This window comes from Rhagoletis pomonella, unplaced genomic scaffold (assembly GCF_013731165.1).
Source record: "Rhagoletis pomonella isolate Grant_MI unplaced genomic scaffold, Rhpom_1.0 Rhpom_scaffold_00007, whole genome shotgun sequence".
In the NCBI taxonomy this organism is placed as follows: domain Eukaryota; kingdom Metazoa; phylum Arthropoda; class Insecta; order Diptera; family Tephritidae; genus Rhagoletis; species Rhagoletis pomonella.
The window spans coordinates 37207790-37227952 of record NW_023458561.1 but is presented as its reverse complement, the minus strand read 5'-3'; the positions used below and the strand labels follow the sequence as shown (position 1 = coordinate 37227952).

The 20163-nt window shown below is 34.2% G+C and overlaps 1 protein-coding gene across 1 annotated transcript in view; it reads left to right on the top strand.

Annotated features, from left to right (window-relative positions):
• The window catches only part of LOC118743799 (transient receptor potential cation channel trpm), a gene marked incomplete at its 5' end in the record, with an annotated part of 161503 nt that overhangs the window by 7887 nt on the left and 133453 nt on the right, over positions 1–20163 (top strand). The window contains 5 exon segments of the mRNA XM_036476564.1: positions 5951–6113; positions 8808–8948; positions 11210–11282; positions 13440–13599; positions 14012–14148. Of these exon segments, the coding sequence (XP_036332457.1) occupies positions 5951–6113; positions 8808–8948; positions 11210–11282; positions 13440–13599; positions 14012–14148 (674 nt within the window).

Genomic DNA, 20163 nt, shown 5'->3' with positions numbered 1-20163 from the left:
CCGATTTCTACAATTCTTTTTTTTTGTACTAATTTGGTTTAAATCGGATCAATGGCTTATGAAGTACTTAACGATAACCTTAAATTTTTATATGAGCTTTGAAGTTTTGTTTTTTTGCTTAAAAATTACTTGTTAATTTCTACACAGGTGGCAACTCTCGTTCGTTTGACACCCTTATTAGAATATTAAATTTAATTTGTGCACTAAAAATAGATTTTGACAGGTGTCAACCCTCTTTAAAAATATTTTCAAATGAATTTTTTTCAACACTCCTTTCGTTTGACACCAACATTGTTGTACAATTTTATTTAAACTATTAATTAACTAATTTTAAGTTTTGCAAAGGGTGGCAATTTTTCTTCAAAAAAATATCCTATATTTTATCCAGGTTATATATAATCCATCTGTGAGCCAAATTTCAATGAAATACGTCCAGCTCTTTCAGCATGAAATAGCAATAAACATATTCACACTCACTCAGTAGTATTATCTATTAGGATTCAACAGCCTGCATCGCATTCATTTATCTTTGTATTTAACTGCTTCCCTTTTGTGACTGCTACTTTTATTTTGGGCCGGAAGAGTAATTTACAAACATTATTTACTGTTGCACAAGAACAAATGTGTATACATTTAATGTAGCAAATTTTATTAAAACGTATGTACATACATGCATATGTGTATAAAAACAATTTAAAATTACTAGCAAATACACATATTGGCAGGATGTGTATTGACAAATAATTAAATTTTCAATGGAAAGTTTTGCAATCATCGGAGTGGCAGCTGTTGATACAAATGGCAAAATTAGTTGCTACAATGCTCCCAAAATGTAGAAAAAATATATGCATATTGTCTTCTTACGGGGGAACAACATAAGATTTTAGCACGAAATTTTCACCAAATATAAAGATTGATATAAAGAGTAATTCAGCATAATTTGCTCAAAAATTTATTTTTTTATTAGTGTAAATGAGCTATGTGTGCATGTACATATGTATACATCCCAGAAAAAGTCAGTATATGACAATGTTAGATTGTATTTTTCTACAGGTTACATGTCATATTGTTTAAATATTTCATGCAATTATCGTTCAATAATTGACTGAATAGAACTGCAATGGCAAGGTGGCATTGTCTTTATTTGAACAATTTGTAGGAAATGAAAAATCTGCTCCGCCGGTATAAAAACGTTTCATACCTTAACGAGATACATGTGTATGTATTTGGATATGTGCTCTTTTTTGACTTTGAAGTTAAAGTTCTCATTTAATAAAAATCTTCTACCACCGTGCCGTAGCCAACTCTGAGCAAAATGAAAAATTAGAACGAAACGAGTAGCAGTTTTCGCTTAGTTTGGGCATTGCCCTTTCCCTAAATGTAATCCGTATCAGTAGCTTGATAATAGAGCACTTTTTTGTTTTAAGAAATGTGGCCGCATTCTCTTCGCTCATTCGGTCTAAATAGTAAAGTTGCAGAGTATTTTTTTGTTATCGCTTTCCCTTTTTCAATATATGTAAATACTGAAAATAATGCTTTGGTTTGCTTATTCATCAGTCATCGTTTTTTTCGTTTTTATGGGAAATAATGTCCTGTGGCTCTGTTTCACTTCGCATCGAGAAATAAGGCCCTATTTTTGCGTATATGAAATAAAGCCATTGTGGCGTTAATTCCACTTTAAACATTTTTTGTGTAAGGTTTATCTAGTTCACAGCTACAGAGAGTGCATATAAAAAGGAACTCGGTAATTCTCTAATCACACGCTCCGGTTACTCGGAAGCCAGTTTGCAATCGAAAAGCGTGTGTAAAGCAATTAGAATTTCTGTTGAGCACTATCGATACTAACGGTAGAACTCGATTCTCAAAACGATCGACAGTACCCCATTTTTAAAAGTATCGATACTGAATACTCGAAATCGCTCAGTATAACTCAAAAGAACTCAGAATTTAAAAGAACTTCAAAGTGCGCAGTACTCAAAAATATTCTGTCCCAGTAATTACTTTTTACATGCCCAGAGAAAAAATCAAAAAAAAATTGTTTAACATTACCAAATACGAACTTGAAATTGAATCAAGATGATTTTTGTTTGATATTAACAATACCAAGGATGATATTTGCAACAGAGGCTTGGAAATAATTTATCACGCTATTGTTTACGTTCAACAAATTTTTGGTTGTCGATTTTTTCGCTTGTATACGCTTATGTTCTACACTTCACAGATGCTTTTTCATAATTCGGAGATACAAAACAAAATTTTTTATTGTCAATTCATCACGTTGCCTCTGTGAAGATTTGAACCCGCATTATCTGAAAGTTAGCAAATAATAGCAAGCATATCTATACACTTAGCTACAGCCTTTCTGTAAAATAACTCTCAAATGTGGAACATGAATAAGTTTTCTTCGTCTTTTGATCGTGTTCTGTAATCCACAGATGCTTTTTCGTAATTAAGAAAAATTAAAATTAAAAAATTACATGTTGCCTCCAATGGCATTCGAACCCGAACCTGCTGGAAGCCAACAAAAAACAGCAAGCCTGTCTACACGCTTAGCTACAGTCAGTCATACAAATGTCTTTCCAAATTTTCAACTTGAATCACATTTCTTACAATTGGTTTTTTTACCATGAAAAAATCAAACAACAACTTGGTTGAAAAACCATTGTACTTTTGGCTCAGTGTGTGGCTCAGGTTCGATTCAATATACTCAGTATTAAGTGTCGAATTGATACTAAAAAGAACTGACTTCTATTCACATTTACTGGTATTCAGAAATGATTGCACTCATTTACAAGTTTAAATAATTTCCAAGTACAATACTTGTACCCAGTACAGTTAGCCGTTCATTTGATATAATTTGGGATTAATATATTAATTATAATAAGTGCTGGCAGTTTATGACATCTCTACGCAATCTGGTGTTTGGTTACATTTTTATTTTGCCGGTAAAGATACTAACTAAATGCAGCATTTTTTAAAAGGAAAGTTCACAGCAATTGCTCTCGAAAGTTTGGAAGGTAGACGTTACAGTCTGATTCACCACATCAATGATGCTTAAGTCATTGTGGATCTTATCACGGAATCGTGTATCCGTAAGTTATCTCTAGTATTACAGGCGTAACGTTTTACCACCGATCTGTTAACTAGAAAGGCACCATCGAGAAAGAGCTGGTAGTACCCTTAACTACATGTCGACTTCCCTTGAACAGATGGGCGAGATCAGCGTAACCAGTAAATATGCTAGTGCAAGGTGTTCCTGGCCGAGGCGATCAAGTGAACTAATTAGGTAGCTCTAAATATTGGTGGGTGTATTAACAGGACACTATGCGATTGAAATTAAAGTTTGGAAACTAAATTTTACACCAGATTTTCGCTGTCATAGCTGCCTGAAGGACAACATGGTGCAGGGAACTTAACAGTGCGTATTCAACAGCGGTCTAAAATGGGATCGTAATTTGTAACCAGCCTCGAGAATACTTCTGGGACTCTAATCTGCCGCCTGCGATACTTCTTTCTTGGATCGCAGCGTTGTTTGCTATAACTCAGCAGTTACCGTTTGTAGTGGTATCAGAAATGACTAAGGGTACTGCTGTTTGGGGCATCCACTTGAACCTAACCTTACCTGTTAAACGTTTCTAAACTGCTTTATCTCTTCTTTGTAGTTATTCTATAATTTTTTGTTAGCCTACCTTAGTCGTAAATCTGTTGCAGCGCCAAACAAAAAAAAGCAGTCGTGAATCTGAAAAGCAAAAAAAAGTCACGCCTTGTTACCTTTATTACAATAAATTGATTATTATTATGAACTATCTTTGGCGACCCAACTTAGCGAAGTCTAATGTTTAATTGTTTACGGGGCCCAATTAAGAGGGTTCTACTAATAATTTTTCAAAAGCTTGTTCATTAGTAAATAAGTGACTCAAATTGCGTTTAATCATCACCAGGGAACGGATTTTTAGGACCTAAAAACCTATAAAAAAAGGCAAAATAAATAACGAAATAGGCTGGAAAAGGCAAAATAAAATAGCGAAAAAGGCAGGAAATGGCACTAGGTCTTGCAAAAAAAGCAAAATAAGGCACTAACAAGTAAGAGCAGCGCTGTCTTCGGCTATGCCGAAGGCTTCATACCTTTCATGAACATCTGCAAATTTTACTTTGACAGATTACTGCTTTTGAATACATCTGCATACATCGATAGAGGAGTTACATACCCACATATATAAAAAATCGCATCTAAACAATCACAGGTATGGAAGATATACTTTATATTAGCACCAATCTAAGTGATTTTCATGGCTATGTGATCGGTATGTAAACCGGTAACACAATTTATTGGGTTTAGTTTCCTACATAAAGGAGATATATCGCAAAAACTGGTATATGAAAAATCAGTGGTATAGGAGATAAAGCTTATACAGCATAGATTTTGACGATTTTCTCAGTAGACTTTGTATTATTATTTATAAAATATCTTACGAAATTTATCGGTTTTAGCTGTTCAAATAAAGGAGTTTTATAATAAAATCCCATATCTGAGCAATCAGATGTATGAAAGATACATATATGTTATAGTCACCCGATCTTCCTTATTTTCACTGTACGTATTCTGTTGATAATGAGTGAAAATGGTGCGAAATTTCATGTTCCTAGCTGCATAAATGGAGGAGATATGATAAAATAACTCATATCTGAACAATCAGTAGTTTGGGGGCTGCAGGTTATAGTGACCCGATCTTTGTAATTTTCACTGTATTCTGTTGATAATGAGTGCAAGTACTGCAAAATTTCATGTTCCTAGCTGCATAAATGGATAATGGGTCTATCTCTTTTTATTCTGGTACTTACAAACATCGGACCAAAGTTATAATACCATTTCATGCTCATGAAAGGTATAAAAAAAGACAGCAAATACGATGAACAATCAAAAAATACATTTATTTTAGAAATGTTTATATGTATTACAAGTAAATAGAGAAAAACTATGAAGTAGTTTCATTATATGAAAAATGTGTACTTTGAATCTTTGACTATTTTATCCTTTCGTGTTTCTAACTCATAAAATTTTAATCTGTATAGTTGTAGTAACATTGAACCACAAGATGCATTTTGAAGTTTTCTGGCAGCATTTTCATTCGATTTTCGCAAAGAAAAGCCTTGAATGTACTAAATGCGCGCTCGACGTAAGTTGATACAAGTGGAGCCCAATTTAAATATGGAACGTTTCAAACGTTCATATTATCAGGAATAAGGGCGTTTTCCTCGCCCTTTATAATTTTATCCACACCCCTTATTGTCTCCAATAGCCAAGAGGTCTCTGCGCTTCTATAAGCCGCATGGGCATGTGCATATTTTTTAATCTTAAAAAAAAAAATTGTAAATGCTATAATCACTTTTTTAAAGGTAGAAAAGGCAAAAAAAGGGAAATATCTTAAAAAAGGCAAAAAAAGGCAACATAAAATGTGTATATATGGAATCAGGGAAAGCTAAATCGTGGACATTCTTAATTATCTTCAGTTGAAAAAAGGCAATTTCCAGAAAAAAGGCAATTTCCATAAAATCCGTTCCCTGGTCATCACCAATATTACCTTCTTGCCTCCTCATCTAAAAGGCAGGAAACTTTACAATTTAAAAGTCCCCGTTGTTGATTTTTGTTGATAAGAAATGGAGTTTGCTACTAAACCTAAATATTGCTATCACTTTTCTTAAATCTCGTAAAATCTCAAATCTCAGTCAAAACAAAAAACAAAATCTGGCTCAATAACAATATCATAGGATTAACAACAGTTACGAGTATAAATAAAATGATAAACTGAACTCAAGATGCACGCACAAGTATATTTACAAATGTGTATACATACATACATACTCCTTCTTTGCCTAACTTTGTATAACAAATTTGCTGCTGCAATTTCTCATAAATCTATTTATAACTTTTTTCATTTTCCTTTTGCAGATGTTGTTGCGGTCAAGCACGTCAAACGCATCAAACTATACCGGGCATCGAAAGTGGTTCACCCGGTGACGCTTGGCTGCCACAGAAGCATACACGAGCACAACCCACCGACGCATATGGTACGATTGAATTTCAAGGCGGTGCACATCCGACCAAAGCGCAGGTAAGAACAATAACTAACTGCCATAAGCAACAAATATGTATGTATGTAGTCTAGTTGTAGTTGTATAACTTTAATAGGTAAATAAAATTTTCCAATAGCATATTTGTAGCCATGCTGCACACATATTTACCAACATACATAAGTACATATGTATGTACATAAATGCATAGGTATATATATGTACACATGTATACCTGTATATAATAGTAAATTGCTGAAAGTTGCCGACAAGGCCAGGAACTAAGGTGCTCACATACATATATAGTACATAGTAGATATATGTATGTAGTTACCGGCAAGTGAAACTTTGTAAACACATTAACCTTCAGGCCGCAGACAGATGTGCACTTGCATAAAAGTAGCATTGAGTGAGTAAACTTGCAAGGAAAGCCATTGGACTTGATAGTTATTGCCTGCATGCAATAAGATTTTGATTCCACTTTCGATAGTTAACTGTTTGGTGAAATTGGCCATTTGCCGTCGGAAGTTTGTTTAGTGTCAGTAGTTAGGCGGCCGCTGGGCAGACTTAAGCAATTTTTATCTAACTACTACTACTACTCGTACAACTTGACGGATCTAGTTAATATCGTGGATGCGGCCTTGTGCCCCTGTAAATAGCCGCTGTCTAGAAAATGAAAGCGGTTCTCTAATTTCCTGTTTCTCATATGCAGTCCTATTTTTGCCTATGGAATTTGGACCTATGTACATCTATTGGTCCTTAGGGTGTGATCTTTTGACATCACTGCTTAGGTTCGAATCCAGACTGCGAGCGTTTTGGCCCTTTTCAGTAATGCTACTGGACATGGGTGCGGTAGTATATTCTGCTTTTCAAAAATCATTCGGTCGAAAAGTCTGGAATAAGTGTGAAAAAATTCTTTGCAGTTCATATTATTTCGTGTCAAGACTCTGTGCTCTGTACACGAGTGCAGAAGACGTTTAGCATTTGGGCTGCAGAGCTCTTGGTTTGTTCAACTTTTATGAGGAACTAACCTCTGAACTTTCCGTGCATTGGGTGGTATTAATGCTGATAGTTGCCATTTCATCTGTTGTATACATTCGTTTTTGTTTATCGTGAATCCATAGATCTAGTACTTGGTAACACGAGTGACGAAAAGAGAGAAGCACGCGCATTGTAAGTGACCCACTGTAAGCTATACCTATACCTATACAGAAAGTAGAAAAAAAAAATGGTTTAAGCTTCAAAACTCGCGAAACTGAGTTCAAGCGTACGGATAACACAGCTGACGGACTAAACTGGTCATATACACAGAGTATCGCGATGGCTCTCGACACCAGATGATAAGTAGAACAGAACGCTTTTTACGGAAACTATTGGCTGCAATGTCCAGAGTCATGTATAATAATTTCTATGGAACTTGTACAGACAAACAACAAGAAAAACTCGCTAAGAACTTTCTGTGCAAATGTCCAACACTTCAAAGTAAGTAGAAGGGGTCTGGAGTCATTAAGTGACGCCGCTTGCTTGATATGGGTCCGTTTACATCCGCCACCAGTCTGCTCAGCATTGCTGTCTTCTTAAACCCTTTCTCAGACACGGTCTAGCTGTGATCCCAGAATGTGAGCTTCCTATCTAAATTAAGCCTGAGATATATAATGCAGCTGCTTATTGGGAATTCGTCTTCTAAGATAGTGTTAGCATTTATTAGGGAAGCGGTAAGTATCTAGGGATTGTAAAAATTTTGTTAAGTCTCAGTGTATCTTGCTCTGTCAATCTACTAACTAACTGCTGGCGGTATTGTAGTATGAGCGTTGGCTTCCCTGTTTCCTTTTTAACCTCCTTTGAACTGTTAAAAATTCAGCTATTTCCAAAAGAGTGTCCAAATGCAGTAATGACGCCAGTTCGCAATTTAAAAGTAGTTATACTATTTGCATTTCTCCTCAAGAGTGAAATTGAAAATAGCAAAACTGAGCGCGTTGTGGTTGTGCGAGCGTAGAAAAACTGTGAGAAAGTTGCAATATCTTAGAAATTTGTGGAAAAATCTGCTCTACAAATTGTTCAATTGCAGCTAAAGTTTTCGTGGAATTTTTTATTTTTTTTCTGCTTTTTAACTCTCTCTGTGTGGACGACTTGCCACTTCGCCTGCTGCAAGATGCTCTGTAGCTTTATTTATGTGAAAATCTACCCACACGTATATACGCTAAAACAAACCATTAAAATAGTGTTAAGTGTCTGCACTATGTTAAGACACGATGTTTGCAACATCATTTTTATTTAGTTAGCGTACATATTTCACTTCCGCTACTCACTTCCGCTTGGATGTCGAAGATTAAAAGATGAAATGTTAAAGACTTAACAAAGTTTTTGGAACATTTTTAAGGCATCGCGTGCGTGTGTATGTGCATATAGATTTTGTATATTTATTTGCATTTGAAAGTTATCTTAATTACTCTTTGATCTACTTAGTTGTTGTTATAAATTTAATACAACAAAGTGGTCGCTGACCAAACTATTGGCTCAAATGAAGTTTACAGAGCGCATTCTTCGAGTGATTAGACAAAGAATTTTAAGAGTAAACTTTTTAAATAGTTGTAAGATTAAAGAGAAAAAAGTAACTACGTTTGTAAGTTTCTTGTATTGCCCTCATATCTTTTCACATTATTAAAAAGTTTATTTTCCACTTTAGTAAATAATATCGTATTCCTGTTTCTCTTTCGTTCTCTTGCCATTGACAGTATGTACGTTTGTCCTTTGATACACGACCGGAATTGCTAGTTCAACTGTTTACCAAAGAATGGAATTTGGAACTGCCAAAACTTTTGATTACAGTACAAGGTGGCAAGGCGAATTTCGAGCTGCAACCAAAGTTAAAGAAGGTAAGTTTGCACGCGTTTATTATTTAACTAAGTAGCATACTTACTTATTTGTTGTCTATTTTTATAAGTTTATTGATAACAAAACGAAAACAAAGAAAATCGATTTTAAATGCTACAAGAAAGTGCACAAAAAGTTCGATTTAACTTGAGCGTAGTTGAAAAAGTTGCTTTAGCGAAATAGTTCTCTTAAGAAGCGCACTACATTTAAGCGCTTAGCATCACGCATAGCAAGCAGTAGTGGAGTAAACTCATACAGGGTGATTCTGGCAATTGTCTTTCGACGCACCACAGTCTTTCGAAAGACAACAAATCTGTCGTTAGACAATTGTCAATTATGGCAACTATTTTGGAAGCTATTTTCTGTCTATTGGAAGACAAATTGAAAGATCTGCTAACGATAAACCCATATACATTAGCATTATTCTTTTTGTTTTTTTTGCAATCAGTTTTCTAAAAATTAAAAAAAAAATATATATATATACAAAAATAAAGTATTAAGAGTTTTCTCTTTGAAACAGTAAAAACTAAAAGTTAAAAGAAAATTATATTAAAAAGCAAAAAATTAAGAACACAAAAAAAAATAAACAAGTTCCCAAAAATTAAATGAATATAAAGACATATACATACTTCATTTTAAGAAAATATCTGCAAATTAAAAAAAAGTAAGTTCCTAAAAATTAAATTATATTTAAAAAACGTATCTTTTAGATATCTAAAGATTAAAAAAAAAATTAAATAACAACTAAATAAAAAAGAAAAAAATAAAATATGTTTCTAAAAATTAAATTACATTAAAAATATATATTTTTATTTAATACAAGAAAATTTAAAAATTAAAAAAAAAATGTAATGAAATAGAAAAAAATTATCAAAAACAAAAAAGGAAAAATATTTTTCTAAAAATTAAATGAATAAAAAAATTATATTTTTCTTTTAAATAAATAAAATCTATAAACTAAAAAAGGTAGATTTATTAAATAAAAATACACTATAGTGATAAACTGAATACATGGTGGTTTTTGTTAAATATAAAATAAAATAAAAAAATTAAAAAAGGAAAAAAATTAAATAAGTTTCTCAAAATTAAATGAATTTAAAAATATATACTGTAGAATATGTAAAAACCAAAAGAAAATTGAATTAAACAGAAAAAATTGTATCAAATGAATTACTATTTTTTTCTTATTAGAGCAATAAAATCTAAAAGCTAAAGTAAAAAAAAGTTATTCAATTAAAAAAATGTACTATAGTGCAAAACTGAACACATCGTGGTTTTTGTTAAATATTTTAAAGTAATTTTTTTTTTTTATAAAAATATGGTTCATGGTTTAACTAAAGCCATATATGTAAATCAAACTTAAATTTTTATAAAGAGCTTAGAAAAATCCAACGAATTTTCATCAACATTTTCAACTTTTCAATCTGGGTATACAGTTTCATAGCCGAGGCAAATTTAGTCTGATGAAGTGTAAGCGGAAAAAATCGCGTTGCTTTTTAATACTTCTTTTACATTAAAAAGTTTTAACTTAAAAAATCTTGGAAATATTTAACAAAAACCACCAGGTTTGCTCGATAGGATATATATCTATTTACAACAATATATTTAATATAAATTAAAAGGAAATTTTATTAAAAAAAAAAAAAGATTAAAAAAGGGAGAAAATTGCGCTGCTCGAGGACTTGATCCCCGGATCTCTCGAATGGCACACACTTGCTCTGCTTACGCGGCCATTGCGACAGTTGGAGCAGCCCGAGCAAAATTATATACAAGAGCTTTTTATCAAAGGAGCTTTTCATTCTGAAAGTTGGCAAGAGAGCTTGTTTATTTAACCTTTCGTGGTAGAATAAACAAAATTTTTCAAACTGTCTTGCCTACTATCTTTCAATTGTATTACAAAAGACTTTTAACTATCTTAGCCAGACTTGCTGCCTCAATTCAATACTAAATTTTTTTTTATACTTATTTGCTTTTAACTAATTGCGCAAAGTGGTTAAAAGTGCGCACTACCATTCCGCAGGCCTTGGATCGATCCCAGTTTCCGGTTATCGTCAGAAAAATATAAGAAAATAAAAGTTTTTCTCTAACAGCGGTCGCCCCGCGGCAAGGAATGACAAACCTCCGAGTGCATTTCCGCAACGAAAGACAGCTTCCCATATTGTGTTAGCGCCAATCTATTGTGCTGCAAATTATAAATAATCAATAAAAATCCTCAAGTGGTGCTTAACTGAAATTTGAAATATATTTTTACTTTTTTTTCCAGGAAATTCGCAAGGGCCTTTTGAAGGCGGCGAAAACGACTGGCGCATGGATTTTTACAGGCGGAACAAATACAGGTAAAGTAGTTAAATACTTTCTAAATTAGTGTAGTTCTACTGTCTACTGTTTATGTCATTGTAAAGAGCCGCACAAACCCAAACCGAACAACAACTAAATTTGATAAGTTTATGAATTTCCGTTCAATGCCAGGCAATAAGGTTTAACCCTGTGTCTACTTTTTTTTTAATTTTTTCCTTGTCCGTTCTCGAGATATTTGGAAAACTGTTAAATCGATTTGTTTTTGTTTTTGTGCTGTAAAGTTTATAAAAATGTATTAATCAAGCTCAAAGTTCATATTTATTTATTATTTATGTACATTAGACTGCATCACCGAAAAAAGTTGCGGTTTTTCCACCGGGATTACAATAGAAAGGTATTTTCACACTGTTTTTATTTCTGGCCAAAAAAACGTCATTCGTGTCCCATATTGTTTTTTCGAATACCAACACATCTTAATTAAACTTTGAATGACGTTCGTTCATCATACCTTTCTCTTCCATCCTTTGAATGAGTTTATTAGCAAAGAAATAAAAAGGGTGGAAAATACCTTTTCAATGACACCTCTTAAGTCTAAATCGGAAGAGTTATTCAAGTTTTTCCTATACCAATCTTTGAAAAAAGATAAAAAACAGCTTCAAAAATCTCATTATTACGATTCCGTTCAAAATTTGTTTTTAATTTTTTTTTTGATATTTTTATGCAAATATTTTAAGCTTAAACCGTTTTATCATTTTAGGGGATTTTTTCAAAAAAACTATTTTTATTCATAAAAAACTCGATTTTTGGAGGTATTTTCAAATCGGTCCAGCTCACTTAAATCTTAATATATTTCCGAAATATTTTGGTGGACTTCTTAAAATAAAACAGATTTTATAATTCCAATGGAAAAATAGTACCGATTTTTTTTTGTATGGGGAGTGATGCAGTCTAATGTACATGCATCAGCCCTAAACATTTGAAACAAATCAAACGCATGAAGTGTGAACCCCGTCCGTTTTGGTATGGAAGCCCCATATACATATATCAACTTAAGTACGAAAATATTAATATGACTGGTATAAGTTGAGTTATTTTTCACATTTTTGACCTTTAACGTATGCAAATAAAACGTCGCATTGCACATACATTCCTAGTACATATTCGATATGATGCGTATTGAGAAATATTTCAAGTTGCGCCCACACTATTCCTTCCCTAATAGAAGCTTAACCACCACTAAAAAAGTACTTAATCATCACACAGAGCAGGTGCCGCCTTAGAGCATTACTCACAAATATACCCATATATGTATATTGCCTGCATAGATATGTACATATGTACTGCTCTCTGAAAATGCTAAATTGATTTCGTTTAGTATTCCATTTTCGTTAATTTTGGCTTTACACATCTCGCCTTTGTCAGTTATTGAACAAAAAAAAAAAACCAAAAAAAGAACAATTTATTTTATGGGCAACGTCAGCCAATTCGTTTCGTTTACATTTGTTTGCCTTGCGGATTAATAAAAAAGCAAGGGCTGTCTTTAAGGTATTATTTCTGATTGCTTATGCACACACGGATTATTTGTATGTACATACATACATATCTACGCAAATATGTATCTGCCTACATTTGTTTACTTATTGCCTTCAACTGTTGATCTGTTATTTACTTGTCTGTTGCCTCGGCGGATATCAGGCGGACATCAATGCTGGCGTTTGGCTTTTTGTGGTATTTAAGCGCCCTTATCGTTCTACTCAATCGCTAAAGTGACGTTTGATATCTTATGCCACTACGCACATAGATATGGGCATATACATATATATCTTAATATCTACAAGTACTCGTACATACTGAGCTAAGTAAGGGGTCTTCTTCTGCTAACCTTTAAGGCTAGCTGACAATTTATTTATTTTATGGTCCATTCAACTTCCAGTAACTCATTTAAATGGTAAATCCCGATGTCGGTTATAGCAGAGGGCTTAAATTGTTTGTTCAGCATCTCATTTACATATTCTTTAGAACTTATTGTAATTTCAAATACTGCTCATCCTCAAGAAGTGGTCGCTATTATTTAGATTTAAGTCCATTTATGTAGTTGCATTACGTTGTGTATGGACGTTTACCATTGCCATTGCCATTTATGTGATATCTTTCATTACAATAATGTATGCATATTTTTTTCTTCGACTTTGCAGGTGTTACAAAACAGGTGGGCGATGCGTTGTTGCTCGAGGGTCAGCAGCGGAGTGGTCGTGTTGTTAGTATTGGTATTGCACCCTGGGGCATAGTGGAGCGTAATCACGAACTTTTGGGACATAATCGTGAGGTGCCCTGTCATAGCATAAGTTCGCCAAGGTGAGTGAGTATTGTAAAGTTCATTCCTATGACAGGGGTTACGTAAATACTTGGCTACTTTAAAGCTGTATTTTGTGGCACATATGTACGTGTATATATGTGCAGGTGGCAACTCTCAACAGCTACAAATGTTAACGCAACCCTCAAGTTACTTTGCTGCATGCATATTCATGGGTTTGACAAGCTGTGGTCTGTTGCTGGATTTGAATTTTAAACAGCGCTATTCACTGTTGCGTATCCGCCATGGGGTACGCCATGTGGTGTCTCTAAATTGGCATTTGATAGTGTGTTTGACTGGATAATGAGCTGCTTTGCAGGGAGCTTAAATACTTATTTAAATTCTAATTTGAATGAAAAGCAGTTGAAATGTTTGCTGATGTATTTATCTTTTCTTCTCTATTCATGCCCTTAGGTCAAAATTAGCAGTGTTGAATAATCGTCATGCTTACTTCCTGCTGGTCGATAATGGTACACAAGCGAAATATGGCGCTGAATTGATATTGCGACGAAAATTGGAAAAATTCATATCGAACTTAAAACTACATCCATGTAAGTGTGATTTTTAAGAATAAATTTAACATACAGATTAAACGCAGACTATGATTTTCACGCTTAATGGAAATCTATTTTTTTATCTTCAGCTGAAATTAAAAAAGTTGCGTAAAAAGAAATTTTAGTTTTGTTTTAAAGAAAATAATTCATTGGTTTTGTGCATGTATGTATGTGCATCGCTTATGCACTGCCAGGAATCTAACCCCTTCCGCATGAAATCTTCGGCAACCCTTTTTACCTCCTAAACTATAGGGGCCTGTCTGCAGCTGCGAACTTACGTCGATGGCGTACCAAATCCGAAAGCGAACAACGCGAAAATTCGAAATTCACACTTTGACAGTCTGCGCAGTCATCGCGGCTGCCAGTAAAGTAGATAGCCGCAATAAAGTCCTCAAATCGCTCAAGGACAGCACCTACCGATAGTGGAGTTTGATGACAATAACCGAAAGATTAGCTGACTAGAGGTAGGGCTAAGTGGGCGCTATAACAACAACACACGAGTGGCTTTATTGTATCGCGGGAGTGTGTTTCCCCCTCCAATTTTCCCAGAAGGGATTCGCAGGGAAGAACTTCGGGGAAGTAGAAAATAATTCTGGCTGACTTTTCAAATCGCTTTAGGGCCTGCCAAAAAATTCGAAAGCCAAAAAGTTCAGTAAAGGTTTTGATGGTTAAAGTTTCTGGAATAAATCTTGTTGACACTTACTAGAGTTTATAAGCTACTTATTCTAGGTTGTCCACCAGACTGCGAGGGCGTAGAATAAAAAAGTTGGTACAAACCCATTTGCTTCATTCTCAAAGTATACAACGCTGACGTCCCTGATGTTAATGCCACAACGAATAGCATCTAGGTTAGTCTTAGGTAAGATTGTCGTGGTCATATATAAGACGCGCTTAAACTCAGGGCCCATTGCGATGCCGTTTGAGGGGTTAGCAACTCGCAATCCCCCCTAAACTATATTGAACTTCTCAGGAAATTTAGAAGGTCCCTGATTTCCATTATTCTAAAGTCCTCCAAGTTGTCAAAGAATTGTCCACGAAGAGTGCAGAGTCTTTGTCTCAATAGCGGAAGGCTTTGGCTCAACAGTTGCAGAATCGTTTCCCGCTCCTCTTCGTATTGACAAATTCTACAGAAGTCATGTAATCGTGACCACTTATTTAGATGACCCGTATGAATTGTCGAAACGCTTCCGTTGTTTGGCATGCAGTTCAACAGGAAGAAATTCAGTAGGGTATACAGTGGCTAAGTTGGTGTTGTTCTCATCGAATCAGTTATGCTTGTGGTCGCAAGCCAGTTTACCACTTTCCCAAGAGTGTCAGACCATACAGTGATAGGGAATTGGTGTAACTATAGCTATGTATTATTTTGGGATCCATCCCCTATATTTTTCCCGTCATACCAGCTATTCCTACGTGGGTATTGTTAGTCAACTATCTCCTTCGTAGCCTTACGAATAGTTGTAAGAAATAAAATCCAAAAAGCAGACTAATATAAAAGAAAATGATAACCACAGTAATTCTACCACTATTTGAATATTAAATCACAGAATAAGTTTTGGATCACGGGTTAGCCTGTACATAAACTCCATTTTTTATAGAAACCTTCTTTCCCATTTTTAGTACCTACTTATCGATTTTTAACCATTCATAATTTTTTCATGTTGAGGAGCAGCAAATTGATTTGCCATTATCGTACTTTGTGCGTCCTTTAGTTTTTCAATGTGACTTTTATTTGCCAGCAACATATGTACATCCATACAAATGTATTTTTTGCAACTCAAACATTTCCACAGCAATTCTGTTAGTTTAACAAAGGCACCCATGGGTACTGTAACCATGCCTGTATGCATGCACATTAGGGTGGTGTAAAATAAGTAAAGTCGGAATTTTAATTCTCTCACCTCTAGGATTGTTTTATATCGAAAAAAGTATACCCCCCTTTTTTATTTTGAAATCAAAAAATACTTAGAAGTTGCGCAAAGCGCTCAAAGTTTTTATATAGGGAAAAAACAAACTTTCCGTGGAAATGGTATGGAATGCTTGAAAATCAATATCAAAACTCTGGTTCTCTTCAGGACACTTCCAATAACAATATACAATTGTTTATTTAACCATTTTTAATACCGAAAGATTTTTTATCTATTCCCCCATTGCATTTTCTGCCATTTTCTAGGGGTTTCGACGGACCTATAAAATATAGTTACTATGAAAAAATGGTTAAAAAATTATTGGGTATTATTTCTGGGATTCTTCTGAAGAGAAACGGAGTTTTCCGGTCGAAAAATATTGATTTTCAAAAATTCTATACCATTTCTACGAAAAGTTGTTGTTTTCCCATATAAAATACATGGAAAACGTTGAGCGCTTTGGCCGACCTCTAAATATTTTTTGATGTCAAAATAAAAAATAGGGGTATATTTTTTCGGTATAGAATAATCTTAGCGGGCGAGAGCATAAAAACTCCGACTTTACTGTTTGTTTATTTTTGGACCACCGTAATGCACATTCATAAATACATGCTGATATATATAATATAAAGAAGCATTATTGTAATACATATATGTATGACTGTACACACGCGCGTACGCTGTATATATGTACATACATATGTGTGTATAATGTTTGCTAGGATAATGTGGTCTTTATTTCAAATTGATTTCATCTATTTGTGGAAATGCTGCACTTTTACTTCCGCTTTGATTTTATTTCAACTCAACCCGAATAATGGTATTTATTTGTTTTCATTGCTATTGCTCTTGAGTTGGTTTACCGGTTGGCTGGTTTTGTAACCAGGAAATGGTGGACATGTCGCATGCGGTTGTCGCATGCCAAGCTAGAATAAAATATTTCGTTCACATAAACGTTTAGTAGTTTGATTGGGAAAATGTTGAGCATTTTACGTGCATTCACACAACCACAAATACACACGTAGTACATATGCACACATCCTGTAAGGAGTTGTACCAGTTTGCGTTTCAACCCAACTAGTTCACGTTCTATCCTGTTTCAATGTTAACAACTAGTATTTTTAAAATGGCGTTGTCATATGACATGTCAGTTGTACGGTCCTGCATCAGCACCTACCAGTAGAAATACTAGTATCATTGTACCAGTTGACGGAGCCAGCACCGTGAAAGAAAGAAGTACCTACGTAATTTTGTTCGCGAGACTAACAGTGGCAACGGCGGACAGAGCAGTGTTTTAAAAAGAAAAAAAAAATATATTTCATTTAATTTTAATGGTATTTGAGTATTTAGGTTTTTTTTACAAATGAAATCAATATTTTATTTCTTACTTCATTTAATTTTTAGAACTTTATTTTATTTATTTATTTTTTTAATAAAATTTTCTTTCTTTCGTAATTTAAGTTTATTTTTATGTTAAGATGTTATTGTTTTAAAAGGAAGAATACTTTTTTTTTTAATTTCATGACGAACTGGTGCGACTTCCATCCCTAAACAATAGGTTATGCTATGGAATTTCTGCATACAAGATCATATTTTCACTGCAGGGTATACAAGGATCTGTATGTAGATACATTTATACTTGTGTATATGCATCTATGAGGAATAAAAAATCTCATTGCGGTCGTGGCTCTTTTTTCTTAAAAATAATCCGCTTTATCACCGGTGACCATCTCGCTGCCTGAATGGTTTATTCATGCAACAATTCCTAGACAAATAGGTATTCATATTGACCATACCTTACATTTTTTTTTCTGTTGGACTATAAAAGAAGCCATTATTCCATTTGCTTTTCTGTTTATAATAAGGATTTCAAGGAATCCTTGCCATTTGCTTAGTATTAAATTTATATTTTCAAAAGCTTTGTACACTTAATGCCGATTGTCATTGTAAACAAATTACAGTGAAAACTTAACATTACAACAAAATTAGGCTTTTTTTATGTCGTTAATTTTTAGAGCCTTTTGTGTGTTTTGAATTTGCATCGCTCATTTTCCATATTATCAGAATGACGATTTCCATCCGATAGTGAAGGGCGGTTCCGAGTATTTGTTATAAAGTAAAGTAAAAGAAATAAATATATATTACATTCATACAAAAATTTTATAAAAATAAAATACATGAAATTAAACGTTTTCCTTGTTAAGGTTTCATTTAAAACAAAGCAATGTTTCCATTCAAAAACATGATTTTTTGATATTGTAACTCATAACTCCATATTATGTAAAGAAACCGAATTTCACTGAGCCGTTTTTCGGTTCTTATGGAATCGATTTTCGGTGCTCGATAAACCAGAATTTTTCTGAAAAATCTTAATAAAAAACTGTTGTTGTACAATTTTGTTGAATTTTTCTAATTTTTCTAAAAAGTTTGAAATTGAGATAAATAATAAACTTTAAATAGACAAAAAATAAAAATGGTTATTTTATGCCTTTTACAATACATACGTATATTGATTCCAACCTTTTATGACCTGACAGACTGTCAGTGTGGCATTAAAAAAGGAAAATTTTAAGCCATTTACACAAAGACATATCCAGACAATATTTATTATATTTTCTTTATTTTTAAAGGCACATAAATACCTGTCAAAAAACCTTATTCTATTAATTTTATTGTAAGTATAATTACCCATATGGCCCACAGTGCCGATATGATTCAAATTGACAGTTCAAATAACGCTTTCCAACACCAGAAGGAGAAAAGTCTGACGAAACTCAGTCGCTTTGTCTAAAGCTGTGCTCAACGTTTTGTGGGTAACAAGTCCAGTCATAAAGTCGTAAAGGCAGCCTTCAAAAAAGGTTGCCTTCAAAAGCGGCTTTAAAGTCGGGAAAAAAGTATGGATTTGACGAACGGTGAAACTCTGGTCAGTGGTGGATTTGCTTGTGCTGAAGCCACACTGATCAAGTCCAATCCGTTGGTTCATGGAGGGCGTCAGTTTTTCACTCAGTATCGACGTTAGGATCCTAAACGCAGTGTTGGGAAGGAGGCACAATTGGCGCAAATAGCAGGATCTCCATTCTTGTGCATGGGGCAAAGCGCACTGAGCTTCGAAACACAATGTCCAATTTATGTCCAACCATGTAACCTCTCCGATGCTGCAATGTATGTTGTATGTATTGAAAAAATTTTCACTGATTTTCGTTTTGACCCCTGTTTGGATACAATAAAATATTTCTTCTATGATTTTCTGGCATTCATTCTCAATAAACCTTCATATTGCTACAAATGAAATGATTTTGTGCAATCAAGCCACTTATCATCAATTCGCAATAAATCATTCACATATCGGCCCTCGTTCACACCATTTTTGCATATATCGAAACTCAAATATTTTCAAATGAAGTTGACTTTCGAAGAAGAACGATAAAAAGGCGACCAAAAGCTCAATGCATTCAACAATGCAAATATTAAAGCAAAATTTTTTTTAATTTTTGTGCTTCAGAAATTTATGATATGTCCTCAATTTGTCAGTGCTCGTGCATACATATATACGAATGATGCATTATGTCACTTTTCCGGTTCTGCATTCGGATGTGATATGTGGCAGCCACTACAGCAATGGCAAACGCATGGATACGCGCATTCGCTTACTCATTCGATCGACAAACATATGGAGATGCAAATGGTAGTTGGTTAGCTGTTTGGTTGGTTGCTTGGTTCGCTGGTTGGCTGGAATATGTCAACAGGAATAATAAGCTGCTCACAACTCTCAAATATGCTTTTTTTTTGCATTTATAATGGAGGAGCTTTTACGCTTGTCTGCTCAATGTACGCCACGCCACATTCATTCATGCGAACATCTGCTTTTAGATTAATGTATTTTTGTATGCATTTGTGCGCGAATATATCGTCGCTCCCAACGAAGAGTAGCACATCTCAAATTACCGTGGAAGACTAGCACGTTTCACTATTCGCGTCGAAGACTAGCACATTTCATTATTCGCGTCGAAAAGTAGCACATTTCAGATTCTCGCGTGGAAGACTAGCACATTTCACTAATCGCGTGGAAGACTAGCACATTTCAGATTTTTGCGTGGAAGACTAGCAC